The following is a 24,657-nucleotide window of genomic DNA, read 5'->3' on the forward strand; positions in this document are numbered from 1 at the left end:
AAAACAAAAACAAAAAACAAACAAAAAAAAGGGGGGTTGTCGGTGTTCTCCTGGAGTCTGTGTGCTTTTAATGTTACGTCCTTCTGTCTTCGTCCTGTTTTGGAAGCTCAGCTTGTTTTCATAGGCCCTCCGTCGGCGCCCTCTTCTGTGCTGCTCCCAGCACCTGTCGGCAAGCAGATCGCGCCTCCTCCTAACACGGGGTCAGATGCAGCTCTCCTCTGCTGCGGGCGGGCGGGTCACTGCCCCTCTGGATGCCGCAGTCAGATGTTGCAGACTGGCCAGGCAGGAGGGCGGGTCATGCCCCCTCCCAGCACCTCGGTCAGGGGCTGTGTTCCTACCCTACAGGCGGGGGGCCGCTCTCCCTCTGCCTGCGCCACCGCCGGTAGCCCCTCTGCTCTGTGCAGCTGCGCTCTCCGCCCTGGTCGCGCTCTGCGGGTGGGCTCAGGGAAGACCGAGGGGCAGCCTCGTCCCTGCTCCGAGCCAAGACCCAGCTGCTTGTTTGTCTTTGTGGAGCAAGTTCTCTGAGGGACCAGGATGGAAGGATCCTATCTGCCCCGGGCTGTAGGCCCGTCTCAGTCTGGCCCTTGAGGCTGCTAAGCCCTTCGGTGCGGAGGCAGGTTTCGCCTCTTCCCCCGCCTGGGTGCTCAGCGCCGGAGAATATGGCGGCTCTGCCTGGGCCCCGCCCCTCTTCCCCTGAAAAGTTTCCGCGGGTTTTCAGAGATGGGGGTATGCACCCTTCCCCCGAGAGCACATCAACCTTGCTGTTTTATGGAGGGCCCAGGTTGTTCTGTCCTGTACACCCACAGCCCCGGCGCCCAGCCCCTTGCAGTCCCCTGGAGCTGCCTCCGTGCAGCCGCCCCCATCCTCCGCCCCGCTTGTGCAGCCTGGCCCTGCCCGCCGCTGCCGGCCTGCGTCTCAGGCTGGGTGTCAGGGGGACGCTCTGTGCCTGTTTAACTTAGTTCTGTCAGACAAGGGCTGCTCTGTACAGATCCGAGCCTTGGAGGCTCCCCCTCCGTCCCGCTGGCCTCTCAATTGGAGAGGGGAGACCCAGAGAGCAAGGGCCAGTCCTCCTTTGCCGCTCCCTCCCCGCGGGAACCGTCCCGCGCTGCTTTGCCTTTTGTTCTTTCTTTTTTCCTTTTCTCCTATCAGATTTTTGGCGTCTTTATCTTTTGAAGAGGGCGATGATCTGTTGGAGTTCCGCAGGTGCTCTGGTTGGCTGAGTGGGTCTGTAGATGTGGGTCTTGGTGTATTTGTGGGAGAGGGTGACTTACAAGCGTCCTTCTATTCCGCCATCTTGCCTCTTCCCTATTCTCTTTCACAAACAAAGAGATGCAGAATCTGACCTTTCCACATCACCTCACCACCACCCCAGGGCACAGCACCACCATCCTCCTGCCAACACGTATAAGACTCTGTCTCCTCCCTGGTCTCTTCCCATCCATTCTTCTGTCCTCCACAGCCTGTTCCCCACAGTGTAGTCAACACAGGCCTTTAGGGGAAATCAAATCATGCTACAGCTCTGCAAAATCCTCCAATGGCTTCCCATCTCATTCTGAGTCAAAGCCAAACTTTATTATAACCTATGGTGCCTTACTAAAATGGTCTGGGACCCAGCTCCAATGTTGCAGGGTTGGAGGGAGGTTCCCACACATTCGAGCAATTCTTGGACACCAGCTGAGTGTTCTACAAGTCAGTTCAATTCTGACACTATCTACCTGGAGAGAGCATCAGATTCCACAGTTAAGGGTTCGACTGCCCACCACCCCCACCAACCTCAGATGCCAATTTTAAGTCCAGGACCTGTGCTCCTGAATGACCGGCTACAGACTGGAGGTTCCCATGGCACCCTCCTTGGACTTTACCAACGGCCAGAGACTTCGTCAACCATGCCTATTTAATGAAGCCTCCAGAAAAACCCAAAAGGACTTGGTTTGAAGAGCTTCCAGGTGGTGAGCACATGGAGGTGCTGGGTGACCATCCTGCATGCCCCTACCCCGTGCCTTGCCCTCTGCATCTCTTCCACCTGGCTGTTTCTGAGTTACATCCTTCTATAATAAACTGGTGATCTGTTAAGTAAAATGCTTATTTGAGGTTTGTGAGTTGCTCTAGCAAATTAATCAAAGTTGGGGAGGGAGTTGCGGGAACATCTGACTTACAGCCAGCTGATCAGAAGTACAGGTGCTGTCTGTTTCCTTCTACTAGAATGTAAGCCCCAGGAGAGTGACTGAATGCTTTGTTCACTGTATCCCCAGTGCCTAGAACCATGCCAGGTATAGAGCAGATAGTAAATATTCTCTGAAGGAGTGAACACTTTCTCATTCAGAAAAGAACAGAAACCTGTACCAGGTACAACGAAGAAACCATGCTCTTCTGGCCTGGTCAAGCGTCTTCCCATCCTGAAGGTTTTGTTGCTGCCCAGCTGTTCTTACACTACTCCAAGCCGTGATGGGAGTGTCCCTTTCTTTTTTCTCGCAGTCATTCACCCACTTACTCATTCATTCTCATTTTCCACACTTGCTGAGTGTCTGCTGACTACCAGTCACTCAGCTACCTGGCCCTCAGCCTCCATCTCTGACTCTTAAAAACATCATCAAAGCACAGTCATTACGGACAATCCCTCAGGAAGTTCCCCTGACAAGACTCTAAACAGCCACAAGGCTGTCCCCCTTTGCTGGGCTCTCCCTGCCTGCTGCCTCTGTGTTTTGCCCTGTCATCTACCACACTGCAGTACTGAGAGCTTTATTTTGCCCCTCCTGGTAGGACAAGTAACTTCCTGGTTGGTGTCTGAGCTGAAAGCAGACTCTCCCACTGTGCAGACCACCAAAGATGCTAAGCACTTCCTGTGCAACCCCATCTGACAAGCCCTCTGGAGCAGAAGCCCAGGACTACTGCTCTTCTATCTCTTCATTTAAAACATCAGGTAGGTTACTTTTAAAGGAATTACGGGATGATCAGGCAGATTTGCAAAGCAAAGCTACTGGAGAAAGATATCAGAGGAAAAAAACATTGAAAGGGAGAGACCTGAAGCAAACTGTCAGGTACTTGGATGACACCTGCTCATGCTGAGTAATCACACTGGTGAATATCACCATTATGGTTATCACAAATACAGCACCTACTATGAACCAAGCACTGTATGATTTTTATATATTAACTCGTGTGGTTCCCAAAACAACCCACTAAAAGCTGTATTATTTGTTATTTCCATTCTGTAGATTAGAAAACTGTGGTGCTGCTTAATGAACTTCCTAAAGTCACACAACTGGTAAGTGGCTGCTTTAGGGAGGCACGCTGCTGGGCAGTTCAAAGTACGTTATTTAAAAATCGTGGTTACTGTGCATCCCATTTTGAACCAAAGAAAACGGTATTTGAGCAACGTCTGGTATTCTCCCATGAGGAAGTTTCATTGATGGTTCATAGTATGACTCGTGTCCAGGTGTGTTCGCTCACTTCCCAGGCCTGGGCTATCTGCCCCTGGAGGTCTACTGTCAGAACACAACAGTGTGAGTCTTGCTGAGAAAACATTCACGGAACAGTAAATGTATGACTTCATCCTGTTTATCCACACAACAACGTGCAAGGTAACCAAGAGAAAAAACTGAAAAGATACACGAAGGTGTTCACTGCTCTAGGGGATGGAGCACAGGTGGTTTTGATGTTCAATTCTTTACTATCTACAATCTCTAGATTTCTAATGACCATTTTTACTTCTAAAATAAAGAGGGAAAAACAAGCCATGGTTTAAAAACTTGTCTCCTATGTGAAAGAACAGCTGTGGGATCTCCTGCCAAATAGGTAAAGCAACCATGTCAGATAAGATACATGTAAAGGTATTAGCTGGAAATGTTTTACCCAAGAGTACGTAATGTTGTTTTTAACCATCTGCCAACCCTCCTCTCCATAACCACGTAAGTCATTATCGTGTTCATTTTGTAGATGAGAAAGCTGAAGTTCAAGGAAAGTGATCACCCAGAGACGCTATGAAGAGAGAGAAACAGAACACAAACCCAGCGCTGGCAGAGATCTCCATTCTGACTGCAGCTCACCGCCTCCCCGATCCCCCAGCTCAAAGGCAGCTCTGCCAAATTCTGAAATGTACAGATGGTCCTTTCTACCAGTGGTCTGAGTGAGCTCTAGAAGACAGAAAAACCCACTCTCATAAATGAAAATGAACAGTTTCAGAGGTACACCATCATTTATCTTCTTGCCTACTCTTCCTCCAAGGTGCTCTCAGGACTTTCCAGATATTTGTCTTGGCCGGAAACAATTCCTGGCCTCACTCTGCTGAGTTGCACTTGAGGTTACAAAGGGAATCCACCCAAATTCCAAAATTATTCTCAGCCCAGGAATTTCCCGTAGGTTGGGTGTAAGGTAAAGTTACTCAGAAGATTTCAGTTCACACCAAGATGAGTCTGGAGAACCCAGGAACCTTCATCTACCAAATAGAGCAGCCAAATGTGGATCCAAATGTCCACTTCACTCCAGAACTCATCTCTCCCTCCTGGGATCCTGTAAAAAAGGCAAGTGAGGCCTGGGATGAGATCAGGCCTCTCAGCCAGTCCTGTTCACACACAACAGCAATGGCTGAGGACGGAAGTGAATGCACTTCAGAGGTGCTGGGGGTGACTTGTTTCCCCAGCCCTCTGCCTTGGAACTGCAGTTTAAAACTCCTTCTGAATAGCAAGTTATAACTCGGCACTCTAAAATCAGGTCCTAAAGAAAGTCCTTTCTGCTGTTCTGAAAGACCCAATTATCAAAATTATTGAAGAAGAAAACAAGTCTTTTCCTTCCGAATACACTGGGGGCACAGAGGGAGGTGGGGAGAGAGGAGGAAGAGAGGGAAGAATACACAGGCTCAGAGAACAACCACAGTTTTCTCCAAAGCCTTCCCAGGTCCTCATTCCTAACTACAGTAGCACAAAGTAGCCTTCAAGGGGACGAGCGTTTATGTATGAAACAAGAGGGCTCAAATACATAAGCCACATTTTTCTGCCCTTGCTCTCCCCAAGCTATCAAGGAGATGCTCAGTCATGGGTGGTGCGCAGATTCTAGTGTGACTAGGTTTCACCTGCAATTCCTTTCCATCTTGATGCAGTTCTCCAAGGCCGAAAGCCACTTCATCTACCGGAAGGAAAAATGGGCAAACTGAGGGCAGAGACGCTAACACATTATACAAACACCAGGATAGACACAAAAGACCTGAAATAAAGTGGCAGGACTTTGACAAAACACTTCAGGTGACTGTAGACTAAATAAATCATAAATACATAAATAAATAGACAATGGACCAACTGATGAGGAAGGTGCTCCTATGTGCTATCATCACAAGAAACCCTATGAGTGAAGCTTCCTTCACTGTTGGTGGGCAAGTAAACTGGTGCAGCCACTATGGAGGGCAGTATGGAGGTTCCTTAAAAAACTAAAAATAGAGCTACCATATGATCCAGCAATCCCACTCCTGGGCATATATGCAGAGAAAACTCCAATTAGAAAAGGCACACGCGACCCAATGTTCACAGTAGCACCATTTACAACAGCCAAGACATGGAAACAACCTAAATGTCTATCAACAGATGACCAGATAAAGAAGTTGTCATATATATATATACACACACACACACACACACACACACACATATACACATATACGTATACATAGATATGTATATATGAAACAGGAGGGCTCAAATACGTAAGTCACATTTTTCTGTCCTTGCTCCCCGCAAGCTATCAAGGAGATGCTCAGTCATACACACACACACACACACACACACACACACAGAGAGAGAGAGAGAGAGAGAGAGAGAGAGAGAGAGAGAGAGGAATACTACTCAGCCATAAAAAAGAATAAAATAATGCAATTTGCAGCAACATGGATAGACCTGGAGATCATCATTCTAAGTGAAGTAAGCCAGAAAGAGAAAGAAAAATGCCATATATCACTTACATGTGGAATCTAAAGAAAAGACACAAATGAACTTATTTACAGGGCAGAAGCAGACTGAGACATAGAGAACAAACTTGTGGTTATCAGAGGGGAAATGGGGTGGTAGGGGATGGATTGGGAGTTCGAGATCTGCAGATATGTAAAGCAGATAAACAAGTTTCTTCTGTATAGCACTGGGAACTATATTCAGTATCCTATAGTAACCTATAATGTAAAAGAATATGAAAACAAATATATGCACATATATGTATGACTGAAACATTATGCTGTATATCAGAAATTCACACATTGTAAACTGACTATACTTTAATAAACTGAATGCATGATCAAAAAAAAAAAAGAAACCCTATGAGTAATTCAAATCCTGAATAATTTTATGGAAAGACACAGGCACATAAGAATACTTGTGTCCACTTCAAAAGGTATGAGGAACTCCAATTCTCCAACACCTATCTCTGGAGCCACGTGATTTTGCCCCCTTTAATATCCCCAAAGGTAACTGAGTTTTACTACAGACAAGGAACTACACCAGCAAAATAGAGAATTCTCCACTGAAATGTAAATTTTTTTCTTCTTTTTAGAGGTATAATTGACATATAACATTAGTGTATAACATAATGGTTCGATATTTGTACATATTGCAAAGTGACCTCAATGAGTCCATTTAACATCCATCACCACATATACTTACAAAAAATTTTTTCCTTGCGATATGAACTTTTAAAAGCTACTCTCTTAGCAACTTTCAATTAACCTTCACTTATTTTGTGTCTTCAGCAAGAATATTTCGAATCAGCAGGGTCATAAATTATGAAAGCCAAGTGCTGCCTGGCACTCCCCCAAACTATTCTGGGTTTCTCCTGGCTGGGAAACCCTCCTTGGATCCTGAATCCTGCTCCATTACCCTGAGCAACTTCGGGTGGGCTAGCATGAAGGAGAGCTGGAGAGAAGCTTAGTTACAGTTCATAACCAGGGCTGCCCCTTGACAGGGACGACGGCGATCACAGGGATGCGACGTGGGGCTTCTCTGCTGCAGGGGCCAGTGTGAGATAAGCCAGGGACTACCCTGAGGGTGGGTGGCCTTTTCGCGCTTCCATCTAGGGACATTGCCTTGTAGGCTGCCCCAACCCATCATGAGGACAACCAGCACCAAGCACCCTCGGTGAGAGAGAAGGATCAGGTATCAGGGCCAGAGCCAGCTTTCCTGGGCCACTCCCAGCTGCTCAAGAGGTGAGAATAGATCCTTAAGATCCCAAAGGCCTCTGAGCAGAGCAGGAAGTGGCTGAGTTGAGTACTCATGGCCTGCCATGGCCCACCAGGATGCAAAGGAAGGGACTTTGTAAGCAGACGTTTGGTGGCAAGTGTGTGAGCCAGGGGCCAAGAGTCCAAGGTTTCTGTAGTGTAAAAGCCAGTGTGAGGCCAAGTCAGTGAAGGAGCATCGCCAGATCTGACCAACACCAGAGAGAGGAACAGCCGCAGGACCGTGGTCACAGATGCCAGGACCCCCAGGAAAACAGTCGTGCCTCAGGGAAGAGCCCGGGCCAGCAGATCCACAGCTGAGACCGGAGGACCCAGAGGGCAGTCAAAGAAGGGGTCTCCTCCTCCCCAAACATCCTCACTAGAGAATCACATTCAACACCGGCTTGGCAAGAAAGGAGGAGGAGGTGGAGGAGGAAGAAATCTGAGAGACTATGTATTTTACTTAAAGAGACTGAGCAGTTACCAAAAGTGACTACTTTCATTGTTGCATCTCAGATCAAGTTTTCTGTGTTAGACCGAAATGTAACTCTCCCCCTCCTCACTGCCTAGGGAGAAGAACTTCGTAAGAAAGATCACATCTATTATAGACAAAATAAAGAAATAAAGGCAAGGTAAACAGCACCTGCGTGATGTAGGAAAACTGCACGACGCGCTTTGCCTATTTACTGCCTGCTTTCGATGATCCAGCGCCTGGAGATGTGAAAACAGGCTGGCCAGCCTCCACCTTCAAGGAATTCAGTGTCTTTTAATGTCTGAGGGACATTAAATCATAGTTGTAATACAGTAATGTAAGCGCTGTTATAAAAGTATACACAAGCCAGAGTGGCCCAAAGGATAGATAGATGAGGGAATTCAGGGATGGCTTCCAGAAAAAGGACCCTCAAGCTCCATCTTAAAGGGCAAGTTAGAGATTTCCAGTTGGAAGTGGGAGAAACAGTCACCTGAATTTGCTCAACAAAAAACAAAAGGGGGAGGGGAAAGATTTACTGAAGGCATGTGAGGGCAGCTCGCAGAACTGAAGGAATTAAACATCTAAGCCTGGGGTGGGGGGGCAGCAACAGGCCCCGAGAGACTAGAATGAAGGCCTGGAATCTGGCAGGGCCCTACACAAGGCTGCTGCTCTTAACCTGTGTGCAGTACATCCTCACACTACAGATTGGTTTCTCCCAGCTAACTACTTCCATCCGCACCCTTCCAGCACTGCTACCCAAGAAGGAAGACATCTCTCTCCAAACTCCAGTTTGAAGAATATCAAGGAAAGACTCTGATTGGCCAAGCTGGGGTCATGTGCCCACCGTGGGCCAATAGCTGTGGCCAGGCATGAGGAGTGCGGTGATTGGCCCACTTGGGTGGGAAGCCCAAGCCACCGCATTCAGGAAAGCAAGGTTACATGAGAAGGTGGCGGCATCACTGGGACCCATGGCCAGAGCAGTGGAGGGGCCATCCACTAGAGAATGTGAGTGCTGTTCAGCAAAGGGCAGGAGGATACCAGGCAGACAAAACCAACTGTCCAGGCCAATCCAACATTTGGCACCTCTGTGCATTTCTGCATTCCATGAATCAAGAGTGCACAAGCCTGGGCTTCTTTCCATCACTTTGATACACTCTGTGTATGTCTGACTCTGCCCGTTTGCCTGGAGAGGCAGTCTGTTAAAACCCCACCAGTTCACCACAGGCTACTGAAATGAATGACATCCCTTTCATGATACCCTCCACTTGAACTTGCCTCTTCACCTTGAACTTTGACAGCAATTTGTCCTGACCTCTCCTGTAGGACTTACCACACTCTGCCTTAGTTATTGTATCTGAAAAAAACCACCACTGGTCTTCCCTAAAAACGGAGTGGTGGGGAGGACTCTCTTGAACATGGGGTAATAAATCAGAACAGTGCCTCCCTTCCACTTACAGGGATCAATGTATAAACGTACCTTGCCTAAGAATCTGAACTAACTCAAAGTAAAGAAAAAAATCAGTTTCAAATATTTGGCAAAGCATTTGTTTAACTAAAGGGAGCCATGAGGGGTATGTAGTTCTGTGGTTTGGCCACGGGCTTGTAATGGGCCTCCTCTCCCAGGCTGACAAAGGGACTCTCCAGGCAGAGTCTGAAATTGAAACTGCTCTGCGTGAGGTTGAACACTATCTTCATTGTGAGCCAACGAAAGCTTAGCAGGTTATGTCACCTTTAGAAAAATGCTTCTCTGCTTTAAGAAGGATTTTTGTGGTGACTTATTCCTCCTATGGTATTCAGGTACCCTCTCAGAATTTCTAGGCTGAATATACACAATACACATGGAAATGTGTGTATGTATTCAATAAAACTTTTTGAAAGGAAGCAGGGAGAGGGGGACAGGAAAAGAGGAAGAAAGCAAGTAAGCCCAAGAGATAATAGTAACTCACTTCTAAAAATGATCATTAAACCTTCTGAAATGTCATCCTACCTTTAATTAATCAGGGATTATTTTTCAGACTAGGTATCATGCTCTCCAAACACTAAATGAGCCCAGGAGAAAGGCCAAGACAGTGGTCTCATGGTTCTTACCTCCATTTTCAGCACACTCACTCTCTCTGACTTTATCTTTCTCTGTCTGGGACAAACCTGTGAACCTTCCAGGACACACACAACCCATCCTTTGCTCAGTGCATCCCCTCCAGTCATCACTCATCTCTTCCCTTGCAAACCAAGAATGGGCATCAGTACCAGATGCACATGTATATGGATGTATCAAGATACAGAAACAGCGCTACTGTGTCACTCCCTAGTCTCCACTGCCACCTCTATTCCTAGTCCCAGATTCACAAGAGAGGGAGAAGCCAGGATGGTGAGATATGGTGGTACCTTTTGAGTATGACAGCTACCCACTGAATTCACCATCCCTTACCTCTACGAAGAGGTGACAGAACACACTGGGAAGAACAAAACCTCTCAAGTCAAGGACTATGTCCTGGTTTTAGGCCTGGCTCTGCATTTATTGGCTCTGCTCCTGGGCAACTCATTTATTTCTCCTCTCTGAGCCTCAGAACACTTGACTAATAAAGAAGGCCTTTTACAAGATAACACATGTGAAAATGACCTCACACATAAAATGAATGAACGTCCCTCATTCATTCATTTCCTTCCTTACTCTGCCATGGTCACTGTTCCCTGCATTCCCTGGTACGGCCTTGGAAATAACTTTAAGAACTCTCAAAGCCTCAGTTTCCTCCACTGCAAAACAGAAATAATGTCTTAGAGTTATTTTGAGAATCAGATATCATATAGGTAAAGTATCTACCACAGCTTAGTAAACAATGGTTATTATGATTAATAAAGTTACACATAAATATTAGTTATTTTGACTATGACTATAGAAAATTCGGCACTATCTAAGCTCTCCAAGGTTGGTAAGCTTTCTAATAGGCATTGCCTTTTTGGCAACTATTGACTGGTCTTGCAACCAAAAAAAAAAAAAAAGTACCCTTTCACACTTTGCGTCATTAGAGAGGCATACGAGAGATGAGAGCCGAGATGAGAGCCGGGGTGAGAGAGAGTGAGACACGCAGCCCAAGTGGAGGAAAGGCACAAAGAGGAGAAGGGCTCAGCACTTCCCGGGTCCTGATGATTTACACTAAAAATGCATTTTAAAGACTGAATAATTATGGGGAACTTAGGTGAGGTCCAATCCTGTATTTTTAAATTTTTGATTAAAAAATGTTAAATTTCTTGGTTGAGTCTCCTTCTGAAATCATCACAACAACAATCCTGGCATTCCTGGAGTCCCTGAAGCAGAATGGTCATGGATCCCGTCCCACTCCGATCATTAACCACTAGGCTCCCAGGCCAGCCTGACCTGGGCTGCCATGGTATGACAAAGGGCAACTCTGAGAACCCCAGGAGCACACTGTGGGCGGTTTGGTTTCAACTGCTTTCAGCCTCTGCTGACATCACAGCCCCCTCTAGACGCTGGTCATTTCCAAAGGCATTGCTTCTAAGTTAGATCTCCTTCTCTTTCCTTCGGATGGCATGAGGGTAAGACAGTACTACATGCAGTTTTGAGTTAATATGTAAGTATTGGTGGGTTTCTGCTAATCCAGTTTTCCTCTTATTACAAAACCCTCTCTCTAAATTTTCACATCTCCTTCGCAAGCTAGTAATGTGTACATGTATCTATCAAAGAACTGTGATAATCAGGACAGGAGAATAAGAACAGAGAACAAAAAATACTTCTGATCAGATACAAAAGCTTTGATAATAAGCCAGAAATACCAAGCCCTGAAAACCTCCTCCACGATTTCCCAGGAGACCAGAACTTACATTTTGGGAATGATGTTGGCGATGATTAGGAGGGAGGAAAGAATGAAGAAGAAACTCAAGCTACCTCAGTTTTAAAGATGAACAAAATAATCAAACTATCTCCTAAGGGATGAGAGACCACTATTTTTCACAAACTAGCTATGGGGCTGATAAAAAGTCAGGGTTTTTTTTGTTTTTTGTGGGTTTTGTTTCGGTGTTTCTTCTACTGTATGGAGGTGGCATGTCTGGGTCCTGGGAGATGTGGGATCCAACCCAATGCTGAGACCCCCGTAAGCAGAGGCAGGATCCATCTGATTCACTACATCACTCCTTTTGGAAGTGCCTGGCACTCTAGACATGCTTACTGAACATATGAATAATTCCCCATCACTTCACTTCTTTGGGCCCCGTCATCCTCATCTTTACAATGAGGTGGTTGGACCAGGTCACCTCCAAGGCCCTTTTGGCTCTAAGATCTATGGTTCCAGGACTCCATCCAGCTAACATTACAGTGTGACCAAACCCACCCATCACAACTAGGTCATCATCGTTTCATTGTTTAATGAAGAACAGAAGCATGGGACACTGTCTGACAACCCCCAACTCTCTGCCACAACCTGATTTTCAATTGTCCTTTGTTTATTAGTGACAAATAGTTAATCATTTTCATATCCTGGGTACCTGCTTTCACTTGAATCAAGTTTAATTTCTACATAGCTATGTAATGACTTTCTGCTCTAGTCCAAACTGGCTATGCTCTAACTTCGGATTTCAAAGGAGAACATGATTAACGCATTCCCTGCAACTCCATCCACTGGACTCTCAAGGTTCTCCACCAGCCTCCTAACCATTAATCCAGGTTGTTAGTCTACCCAACAGCACAGGCATCCACCAGCCAGGCAATATAAACACAAAAATATATAGAGCAGATTATTCCCCAAATGTAACTGGGTTAGGATTAGCAAAAAGGGTTAGCAGTCTTATAGACCTGCTACCTGCCCTCAAGACATTCTCCATGTACCAGAACCAATCATATTCACTCTAAAGAATTAAGGACTTCGGGTATCTCCCATCTCAGAAGGCACTTAAAAGTTTCAAAAAATTAGTTGCAAATAATTTCAAACTAACAGAAGAGCTGAAAGGAAAAGAATAGCACAAAGAACACAGATACATAGCCTTTACCCAGATTTACTACTGTGAACATTTAATCCATTCTCCATTTGTGTCTGAGCTTGCTTTCACATGCACACACTTGTGCTCCCTCATAGATACATCTTCTCCCCTCTGAGCCACTGAATGGTAAGTCACATTTATATCGCAGCCATTTATCCCCAAAGAAGCAGCAATTAAATTTTAAAACAGAATAAATGGAAAAGAGAATGTCATACAAAATTTTTAAGTCCCCAGTGATAAAATTTCAAGGATGGTGATGAACAGCATGGGGGATCTGTTCAGGCTGAGGCTTTCAACTATTCCTAGAGAGTCGATCCATCCTATTCCTAGGGTCAGCCTTAATTCCAGCCCAAGAGCAAACACAAACACAAACACACACACACACACACACACACACACACACACACCCTTCATTTTATTTTAGAAGGGAAAAGATCCTTGAGGTGAACCTGGTATGTTGACAACTGCCAGGCTCCGTTTCACTCTGGGAAAAGCACAGGGTGATGTGATAGGTCATTCTGCTCTTGACAGAGAATTCCGCTCCCCCAGGACAAAGCTACAGAGACAGCCCACTTGCAGAAATACCTCTTCTGCTTGCAAGCTCACATAAATTGTTTCTTTCTCTTTGAGTTAAAAACATAACCACATAAATTCTCTCTAAAGACAAGAAACAAAATGGGTTGCTCACTTCCCTTCTAGTTTTGATAAATCTCAGAAGGCAGCCATCATCACCTGCTGGGGACGGGACGCTGGGGACTGCGACCATCTCCGCTGTTCCCGAACACTGTCCCTTGGTCCCCAAGACTTGCTCCACAGAATGGGTTGCAGGTGAGGGGAATACGCAGTGTGAAGCCACTTCATTATTAATCATACTACCAATAAAGAGCTCTTCTTCCTTTGGCAGTAAAGCATTTTGCATACTTGGTAATTATTATTAATAAACCTTTTTTATATGTGACTGTATCCCCTGGAGAAATATAGGCTTTCCTGCTGAAATCACTTTCTTAAAATCCCTTCTGTAGGACATCTATAAAATCAGTGCAATAGTAAAAAAAATAGAAAGAACTTTCTTAGGTATTAAACCCCCCCCCAAAAAAAAGCACACACTTGAAAACTCACACACAAAAGCAGCAGAAACTGGGTGTCGAACACAGACATAGTTCTCTGTATGTCCCACAAAGACTGAACATACTAAAGTCAACAGGACTCTTAATTGCCAAGGTAACTCCGATTAAGTGAATCCAAAACATTTACCTTGTACTAAATTCCTTTAAAAAAAAAAAAACAGAATTGCACGTACACGACATAGCACAAAGGTAGGTTCAGAGAGAAAGGAACGTAAAAAGGAAGAGTAGGTTTGCCTCAGAAGTCGAACTGTAAAGTATTTATATAGTGAGAGTTTTATAAAGACGTGTATAAACACGCACTTCCATCAGAAAGAGTCTCGCAAAGCAACGAGGAAGAGAGGTAAGAATATGAAGATGCCTGGCTTGGCTCTGGGGGAAGTAAAAGATAAGATCCTGTGATCTACCTTGTTTGGACGCCCTCCGTCGAATCTTCATTTTGGGGAAGGAAGGCCACGAGTAGTTAAAAGGTGAGTCTGAGTCAGAATCCATCTTTCTGTCTCGATGAAATCAACAGATTCAGCAGGAAAGACTCAGGAAGGACTCGGGCGTCCCCAGCCAAAGAGGCGAGTCTCCGGTGTGATGTAAAAGGAAGGAATGGGGCTGGGTGAAAGCTGTGAACACTGGGAGGGAGAGGCAATAAATGTTTAGCTTCCTTCAGGCGTTCAGGCATGTAGACCGAGAAGGAGGCTGTAAATATTCAAGCCAAGCTAGGGAAGCAAAAGGAGGCGAGCCTGGCAGCTCAGAGTCGTGCGGGTACGTCGCCGTCCAGTTATTCAAAAGGTCACTGGGAGCAAATGAATCATTAACTCTCTTCTTCTGTTGCTGGAAATGCAAATGAAGAAGAAAGGTAACTGAATGGAAAGAGAGCCGCCTGTGACTCCAGAAAAGCCTCCCAATGCAGGCGCTTGTTTTGCTCGGCAGCTGGAGTGTATCGTTCCTCAGAAAAGCCACCCTGTGCCCTGTGAGATAAAGGTTGAGGTTTATGTGTGTGGACAGCCAGAAAGCTCGGTACACAGGCAAACAAAGGCCATCCTACTCAGGGCAGGGATTTTTCCAGAGCAATCTCTTCTTTCATTACCATCGGCAGGTTTGGCAGCTTTTCAGACCAAAGAGCCAAAACAGCTCTGATAATTCATTTAACAATCTAGTCTCCCCATCCTTTCAACTCTAAAGTGGTTGGAAACTTTACTTTTTATCCAGAATTGTATCTCATTAAATTCATGCAAAATCGTCTACTTTATGGTTTAGCACACGTGGGCCTTTGCTTCTTCAATTGTCACCAAGTGTGGCTGTCAGTCATGAGGATCTGGGCGCCTGTGGGGCTCTGATCTAAACTTGCAGTCCATCTCAGCAGAGCTGGTGATGAATTTACCACAAGCCAGCGTTCTTACATGGTCTCCCTGAACAACTCTCTGGTAGTCAGCATTCAGCAGAAGCCCATCGCTGCCTCCCCATAAATCGTGAAACTGCTCAAACTTGCTTCTCTAAATCCCGACAGGCAGGCACACAGATATGTGTGCCCCCTAAGCCCAAGTATAGCAGCCAAGATCGGCGGTGGGCAAAAGTTTATCCCAAGTTTCATACGTGAGTCTGTTTAAGCATTTCTTTCCATACAAGTACTGCGTTTTGTTCTGAGGTCATCTGACAGCCCAATAAACCAAAGGAGAGTGGAAACAATATGAGGACCTTGTCAGCGCTGCAGACTTGGAACACCACAGCATGCGTCTTAGTTAACATTCATCTCTCGACGTCAATTACCTCTTAAATTGTCGGCACTATCGTGTCCTGCCCTGTGTGGAAAGAGATGCACACCCTACTCGCTGAGAGCTCTTCTCGTCTGACTGGGTAGCAGATGAGCGAGGGGCACAGACAGAAGTGAAGAAAGGAGAGAAACCACGGACTTGCAAATGTAAATCAAAATCAGAATTACACAAATCACCTCTGTGTTTTTATATGGCTTGCTACATAAATGTGCATACAAGTAGATCAAGATACAACTAGAAGGTCATTGCAAGCATTACAACTAAGTAAAAACAAACAATATATTCTCTACTTAGTGACCTTTTATTTGAAGAAGGATACATTTTTCTTAATCAGCTGGGTGCAACTGTAGGGAAACACTATGCTCAACTCTATTACCTATTATAACAGGTATGTGAGTTTTAGTCCACATGCCTCTATGAGAAAATAGATAAAATCTTGTGCATGGATTTCCATTCACTCTCAGTTTCAGCACTTAGAACATTGCAGGCAGGTGCTAAATGAATGAATTATTTACACTAGTTAAGTATCAACCTGTAGGTGAGGAATCTCTATATGATAGCTGTAGTATTTTTAGTATCTGCTTATTGAAAACATGTATCTTGACAAAAAAAAAGCCACACACAAGAATTCTCTAAAATATATTTGCATTGTATTCATCACAACAATATCTACATTTGAAAAGCCCAATACTTATGGGTGGAGAAAACCCATTGTTCCCTAAGGCTCCAAGCAACACTTGGGGTTGGCATAGATCCGAGAACTCCTGGTTGCCTCAGAACTCCTGGAGCAAAGGAAGGGAACCCCCACCAGTGCAGACAATCACCAAACTGAAATGGAAGTACTGGATCAGGAGATACTATTATCTTTCTCATTATCCTGCAAGGTAAACTTTTAGAGCCACTTAACCAGGATAAATCTCAGGTCAACAAACTACTGGAGCGGGCTGCTTCCATCTTGACCATCAGTGACAGGTCAGAAGACCTTCGGGACAAGGCACACAAAGGTATGGAAGAACTTGGTAAAACACAGTTCTGTAAACTGAGATGCCAGGTAGATCCACCTGAGTCTAGTTTTCCCCAAAGCACAGTCCTTGTGGACCAATTTCATATCAACTGATGTTGATATGGACATGATTCCGGCAATAAAACTAGTAGAACTACCCAACCAGTGCCTGTGAGAAGCCCAACAAGAGACTCTCCAATCTCCTCATTTGCCTTATTATCTATCAACACTGTTCAAAGAACGAGATGAGTTTCCTGACCAGCAGTGCACAGTTAACAGTTAAAGCGAAGCACTAAATATGGTGTTGATCCAGTCCCTTTATTTTTAGGCTGGTTTGCTTTCTTACCGAAGAACTTCTCCTGAATGTGGGTCATTTATCTTCCTTGTTTTCTATAGTAATTCAGATTTTTTCCTCCATTGGGTCAATGTGGTTGCATTTAAATTAATACAAGATGTTATTTACATCTCATTTATATTCAATGGCTTAATGTCTTTGCTTTCTCTGACTGGCTGACTGTAACTGCAGTTGGCAGAATTCAGTGATACATCCCCTAGGCCACTTTCTCACCAGATATCATACAACCACTGCAGCATAAGAATGTGAATTGTTTCATCAGCCTTTGATTAGAAAACCCTTCACTTAGAAAATAACCTCCATAAAGTTACAGTTGTCCAGGACAGATGTTGTCACCTACCTTTCAACCCCGATAAAACTGAACCTCTCTAGAAGAGTATATTTTGATTTGAATTACAGTATTTGTACGGTTTTCTTATCCTCCAATGAGACCCAAAATTTATTCAGGGCAAGAACTGTTATATTCATATTGTAAGGAGCCACAGGCTAAAAAGAAAAAGACTGGGGTTTTGGAGACATATACAGATGGCCCCCAACTTACAATGGATCAATTTAGGATTTTTCAGTGTTACCAATGGTGCAGAAGCAATACACATTCAGTACTGAATTTTGACCCTTCCCCAGATTAGCAGCGATATGTGATACGATCCTCTGTCACAATGCTGGAAGGTGACAGTGAGTGCAGCTTCTAGTCAGCCATGCACTCACGAGGGTAAACAACCTGTATGCTTACAGCCATCCTGTGCCCATTCAATCAACTGTTTCTTAGTTTCATTAGAGAAGTCAATAAATGACATGAGATATTCAACACTTTATCGTAGGATAGGCTTTGTGTTATATGATGCTGCCCAGCTGAGGCTAATGTATGTGTTCTGAGCGTGCTTAAGATGCAGGGCTAGGCTAAGCTATGATGTTCAGTGGGGTCTATTTATTAAATGCGTTTTGGCGTATAGTATTTTCAACTTACAGTGGTTTTACTGGGGCATAACCCCATCATAAGCTAAGGAAGATCTGTATTTCTGGACTCTGTCACTTACTTATTTCGTGGCCCTAACCAAGTCACTCATACTTTCTGATCCTCAGTTGTTTTATACAAAATGGGACAATATCTGTACTTCAACGAGTTCTTAGGAGCAAATGGGATTCTAATAGTAAAGAACATATATTTTCAGTAAGTTTTAGTTTAAGTATGAAATGTAAATAGTTTCCCTTTCATTATCTTTCTCTTCTACACCATAGACACTGAAGGAGTCTCATCTTTACCCCCAGGAGTAATAGCTTGAGTTTTCAAAGCCGAGAAAAGGGCAATGTGCAAAGAAGTGCCAAGGAAATCACATCAAGACAGAAAGAGGAGGAAGATGTGTTTTGCTTCTCTGCTCCATTGTTTGACCACCAGCAACCACAGTTTTTAACACAGTTAAACACCATTCTTGGGGAAAAAAAATCATAAAAGATACAGGTAAGAGGCGGCAAGACCCATGATGCAAGGACAAACCTATCCTGGGAAATTTCAGCCAGGACAGTGACAATTCCACGTAGCCTCAAGTGCTAGCGTTAGGTGAAAGAGATGATCAAAGCCTTCCTCAAAAATCCCTTAGAAGGCACCATGTCATCTCTCTAAACTCAGCAGAAACAGTTCTTTGCTGGAGAACATCGTTACCTCGGTCGGGCACCAGGTGCAATGGTTGGCTTTCACTGGGAGGCCATGTTTGACAGAAAGCGAGGCCCTTTAAAGGCACAGCTCACATCCACATGTAAGATGTGCTCCTGTGAGAAGCAGGGGGGGAAGGACACATTCACACCTCCAACGTCACACTCTCTCAGGGCCATTACACCCACTGAGTGCAATCCTGGATAGAGCCACCCAAGGCTCAAATTATTATTTTTCTTTCTACTGCCTTTCTCTGTTTTATTTTTTAAATAGAGCCTATAAAATAGAATTTGCATAAAACAGACATGAAGTAGGAGCACGGTACAATGGTGGCCATAAATTGGAAATTTAGGATGCCACCATGCATAATACCACCTTTCTTTAAAAATAAGAATATTTTTTATTTTTTATCTACCTTCATTACCCTGATTTATTTTAACAAAAAAAATCTGCATGCCCCTTCATTAGTTCTCATATCCCCACCTTATGTCATCCTATTGTCTAAGGAGGAAAAAAATGAAATCCAACAAATGAAATCACTTACATTAAGACATACATAAGAATAGAAGAAAATACTGAAAAACTCTTCAGGATAAGAAAATAATAGATCTTCTGACCAAAGCAACATATTAAAAGAATTATATCATCAAAGCATCCACCAGCACATAGTATTGCTATAGAGAGAGGTTCTATTTAGATGATTCTCTGAAGAAAATAAAGATGCTTGGTGGATCTCTTTTGGTTTTAAACATTAAAGTTCCCAGGCATACCTGAAAGGAAAGAATTAGGACAGATTCACTAAGTTTCTCTGAATAATACATTATGAAGAATTTATAATTTTTCTTGAAGCAGCAGCTGCGGATATGAATGTGGGGGCCCTTGGATGTGGGGGAAGCTAGGACAAGGGGCCATGAGTCTGGACAGAGAAAGGATGGAGAGGAAGGAAAGGATCCTGTTAAAGTGTAAGGAGAAAAAAAACTCTTCCAAGGAGGAAGAGCCAAGGCATGTAGGGAAAGTGGCATCTGCGATGACATTTGAAGTTTTCTCTGATAATGCTTCAATTTCAGTTTTCCCAAACCTTCCAAAAAAGTTTCTCAAATGCCATGGACGTAGTCACAAACGTTTTTAAAATCAATTTGAACAAAGTTCAACTTGCTATTCTATAGACTTTTATATGGTCATTCATTGTGTAAGTAAGTTAACTGTGATATCAAAAGAGAAAAGAATTTAAATAATTTTAATGTAAATGTTAAGCTATCATTCTAAAGTTCTGAAGCTGAAATTCACACAAAATGTAATAGATAGTCCTTTTTTTTAAAGAGTGAGCTCATCTTGTATTTGCTACAGCTACAGGAGTGTTGCTGCTTTAAGGCCCTCTCAACTGTCAGCAAGGAGATGCATGTGTCCTAACCCAGGTATATACACACATCTACAAATACTCCTATATGCAATTATGTACATCTATTTTAGCTAATCACAAGTACACACTGATGTCTACATCTCTAATCCATTAATTAGCACATGGATCATTCTAGCCTCCTCCCCTTGCTTATCTGTAAACTCCCACTCCAAAAGTGAAAAATCTGACACCTACTCTCCATAATACATTGACTTACTTATTTCCAGTAATATATTAATAGTGGTATCAGAAATGTTAATCTGTACCCCTCCGGGAAACAACTTCATCCCCTAGACGATGGTCCTTTATGTACAGCTTATTTTGCCTTTATTCTTACAGACTCTACTCATTTCCAAAGTTATTGAGGTCTGCACCCCATTCCTGTCCTCGACAGTAAGGTTATTTGTAAAGTTTTTAATACAATTAGATTATTTTGCTACATTGTGCATTCCATTATAGAATCGTCCGACCTTTTAATTTTTTTTATTTGCACACATTAAGGTTTACTCTGTGTGCCAAAAAATTTTATGGCTTTTTGACATGTATCCACCATTACAATTATCATAAAAAATATTTCCACCACCACCCTAAAAAAAAATCAACAATGACAGGAATAAGTAGAAAGGGCACAGAAGCCAACTGAAAGAGTCCCCCGTTGCTAAAGCTAGAACACACTAAATGAAGCACTAGATTACTACCCAAAGTGTAAAATAAACAACCATTAATTCATGCTGACATAAACGGCTGAATAAAGAAGCAGGTGAGGGGGGAATACAAACTCCTCATGTAGAAGAATTCCAAACAATGTATGTAGATGCTTTGCCCAGAGGGAAGAACACAGATAACGCCCCACTCCTGAGGTGTGGGCTGCGCACCATGACTTCCTTCCAAAGAATGCAATTATGGAAAGGGGAGTGGGGAGGAGCACCTTGACAGTGAAGGAACCTCACAAACACGGCTTCCACCAGGTAGTCAAGGTCATCATCAGCAGTGACAGGTCGTGTTGAGATTATATGTCATTGATATAATGTGATAATAATGACACTTCCTCCCCAAATCCCTATCCCCAGTTTAATGATGGGAAAACACCCAAAGCATGCCAATTGAGGGACATTTTACAGAATACCTGACCAGTACTCCTCAAAACTGTCAAGATCATCAAAAATAGGTCTGAGAAACTCTCGCGGCCAAGGGAAGCCTAAGGAAACATGACAACTAAATGTAATAAGTATCCTGGGGCAGAAAAAGGCAACTGGATAAAAAACTAAGGAAATCTAAATAAAGATGGACTGTAGTCAATAATAATGTATCAAAACTAGTTCACTAATTTTAACAAATGTACCAGAATATTATATATGATGTTAATCATAAGGGAAACTAGGGGGCCTAGGGGGCTGGGTGTACAGAAACTCTCTGTACCATCTTTGCAACTTTTCTGTACATCTAAACCTGCCCTACAAAATAAAGTTCAAAAAATGTTTAAAGGATGGGGTAAAAAGTATAAAATCTATGTTCACTAAATGTTTGTGAAATTCATGCAAAAAGAAAGTTTGCATCACTTATTCAAATACATCGAATCCAAGTCATGCACAAAACTCCATTTCCTTTGCTTAAGTTCTTATGTGAAGTTACCATGTAACTCTGAAGGAACTAATTAGACATTAGAAGATTATATGCTGAAAAACAGTTTTAATTTCTCAGAAACAAACAGTGCCCCTTAGGGGTTAATATGCTCCCAAGAGTTAACCCCAGTGAGAAGTCCCCTCTGGGCACTTGCAGGGTAGGTGCGTCTTCCTCAGATCAGCAGAAATCTTTTGGCAGACAAATCTCGAGAACCTGGATGAAGTCCAGCTCTCTTACTGAAAGTTGGCTTCAAAATTCTAGACACCTTTAACTTCATTCTTTATTCTGGTTTTTTGTATACAATTTTAAATATTATGAAGAAAAAACAGACTGTTTACCACTGAATCTCCTTTCCAATATCTGATTCCATCACTTCTTCCCTATACTTTAACCACACATATTCTTCAGCAGAATCTCATACTGTGAAGAATAAATTCTGTTGGATTTCTTGCCCATGTCTGAAGTAACAGGCTATGTTTCATAAAAACGACTTCCAAATTAGGCACTCTAAAAGTTAAAGCAAATTGTCCCAATAAATTACTAGAGCTCAGACTGCCTGGCAATGAAAGCTAACCAGAATCTTAACTGCCCTCAAGTCCCTTCCAAGGGATTAACCACTGGGTCCTCAGCAAGCCCAAATTCACATAAACACCCTGACACCGCAGTCAAGCCCGAAACCCAAGGATTCAATCCTCCGTGTGGGCAATTCCTTCTTTAAATGTCTGTACACACAGGTATGTTGAAGTGTTTCAACAAGAGAAAAGGGGGCAAAATCCGTAAGTGGAATTTTGCCCTCACATAAAAAAATTTACAAATACTATTTCCAGAATATATTTCATATTTTTCACTTGTTTCATGTTTTATAAGTTAGTTGTCATTTCCTTAAGACTTTATACTTGTTTGAAATTTATAATCATTTGATTTAACAACATAGAATCTTTAAGGATAGGAGCTATGGAATTATTCACTGAGCTGGTTTATTCGGAGTTGAGGATCCTATTTTAGAGAATGAAAAATTTAGAGTTCAGAGAACTGCCATTTTTCTCCTCTCCCTCAGTTACATTTCGGAAATTAAGCTGGTTTGTGAGATAAAAGGAAGAGGAGATTCAGAATACACCACAGCGAGGTTGGTACTCACGTCAAACGTCTGGCTTCCTTGTAGTGCCCCTATGACCTGGTGTAAACCACCACCCACTCCCTTCACCCCAATCTGTGTGCCTCTGAGTCCAGTAAATGAATGTGACAGCAAATTAGTCACTTGATTCCTTCCTAATGTTTAAAAAGAATCTTTAAAGGTTCAGTCATCTCATTTAGGTTCAAGTAGTGAGGAAACTTTTTCAATAATTTTTTTTTGTTTTTACCTTTCCCACAGATCTACAATGCTAATGAAAGGGATAATCATTAAAAGTCTGCAAACCTATACCAAAGGGGAAAGGTGGGGGAAGGGATAAACTCAGAGTTTGGGATTAGCAGATACAAACTATTATACATAAAATAGATAAACAAAGTTCTGTATAGCACAGAGAGCTATATTCAATCGCTTGTAATAACCTATAATGAACAAGAATATATAGGTATATATGTGTAACAGAATCACTAAGCTGCACACCAGAAACTAACACAACATTGTAAATCAACTATACTTCAATTGAAAAAAAAAAGTCTGCAAACCTAACACAAATGGCCTTCCATTAATTGCTTCTGTAATCAAATGAGATAAAAGTAGACCCACACTTCCCCAGTTCAAAAATAGTGAAAACCCACCAAGTTAGGAGTGATTTCAGCAGAGCAGAGCTCCAGTAAGGAACTCTCAGGGTTCTCAACCTGCACCTGAGAATCGCTAGAAACAGAGCCTCTCCTCCAAGCCAATTAAGTCAGACTTTTCTGGGGGCGGGACCAGGGCTTCTGTATTGTTTGTTAAAGCTCCAAGGTAATTCCAGTGGGCAGGCAGAGTTCAGATAACAGTGGTGCTTGGATTAATTGGCAACTCTGAACCTTAACTCACTTTCATTCTGCTTTTTGTTTTTAAGCACATATCTGTCAGCAAAAACTAGGCAGAACGTTAGACCAGACAGCTTCCTAGACTTGGGACTTACTAAAGAAAACAAAACAAAACAAAACAAAACAAACAAAAAAAAAACACCAACTATGTTAAATTATAAAAAAAAGACAAATAATATGAAGACTTTACACCTCCAGTGAAGCTTTAGTTCCTTCACATTTCCCAGTCTGTGGTATCAGATTAACTTAAAAATCCCAAAGTTCTCTTTTAACTATGGGATAAAAGTCTGACAATAAATATTCCAGTTGTCTAATTTAAAGTAAAATGCTTTATTCACATTCTACAAGAATTTTATCCAAACAATGAAAGCACAAAGAGAAAAGGCAGAACACTCGTGATAAGAGAGCCATATTCAGCCTAAACATTCAGCAGAACTCAAGTAAGTCAGCAATGTCTTCTACCAAAAGCAATTTTTAAAACCTCAACTGCAATAAGAAATTTTCATTGAAGTGAACAAAAAGGATAAAATTTGAATCAGAATTTTTATAAATAACTTTGAATTCCCAACGGTCTTCTTGGTATATTTTTCCAGCCCTAGCCCATTTATTTCAAAACCATCACTGGTAAGCTTTGGTTTGTGGTGAAGAAAAGACCCACCCCTCACCCCTGTAAAAAAAGAAAAGAAAAGAAAAAAGAAAGAAAGAGAAAAGAGAAGAAAATGGAATCCACAAGAAGCTTCTGTAGCCTGGGGCATAAAGAGAGACCTGCCAGAAATCAGGCTTGAAAACTTATTTTTCAGAAGGGTAAGAGCTCTGCTAAGGTTACCCCCCTCCCTTTTTTTCCTTCTTTCACGTTTCATGTAACAGTTTCGGGATCTCGACATAGATACACAGGTGTTACTAAATAAGAAAAGCCAAAAGAGGGCCAGCTTCCAAGGACACGGGTCCTAAACCATAAGAGTCCACATTTGAGATCTTGCTTGTGAAAATGAAGTTTTGAAATGTTTCTCAACAACTTAAAATTGCTGTTTTATAAGCTTTTATCGCTCAGTAGCATTGATTCCATTTCCAAATTTTAGTTAATA

General features: G+C 42.9%; 1 protein-coding gene across 3 annotated transcripts in view; it reads right to left on the reverse strand.

Moving 5' to 3' along the window:
* ARHGEF28 (Rho guanine nucleotide exchange factor 28) overlaps nucleotides 1-24,657 on the reverse strand; it is a 276,600-nt gene that overhangs the window by 102,933 nt on the left and 149,010 nt on the right. Inside the window, exon 1 of one of the 3 annotated variants that reach the window (XM_072958531.1) lies at nucleotides 14,182-14,359. The exons of the other annotated variants lie outside the window; for them this stretch is intronic. Coding sequence (XP_072814632.1) covers nucleotides 14,182-14,266 — 85 coding nt within the window. The 5' untranslated portion in view covers nucleotides 14,267-14,359. Of the gene's footprint in view, nucleotides 1-14,181; nucleotides 14,360-24,657 lie in introns of those variants that run through there. 3 annotated transcript variants of the gene reach the window in all.

The sequence above is a fragment of the Vicugna pacos genome, chromosome 3 (assembly GCF_048564905.1).
Source record: "Vicugna pacos chromosome 3, VicPac4, whole genome shotgun sequence".
Taxonomy (NCBI): domain Eukaryota; kingdom Metazoa; phylum Chordata; class Mammalia; order Artiodactyla; family Camelidae; genus Vicugna; species Vicugna pacos.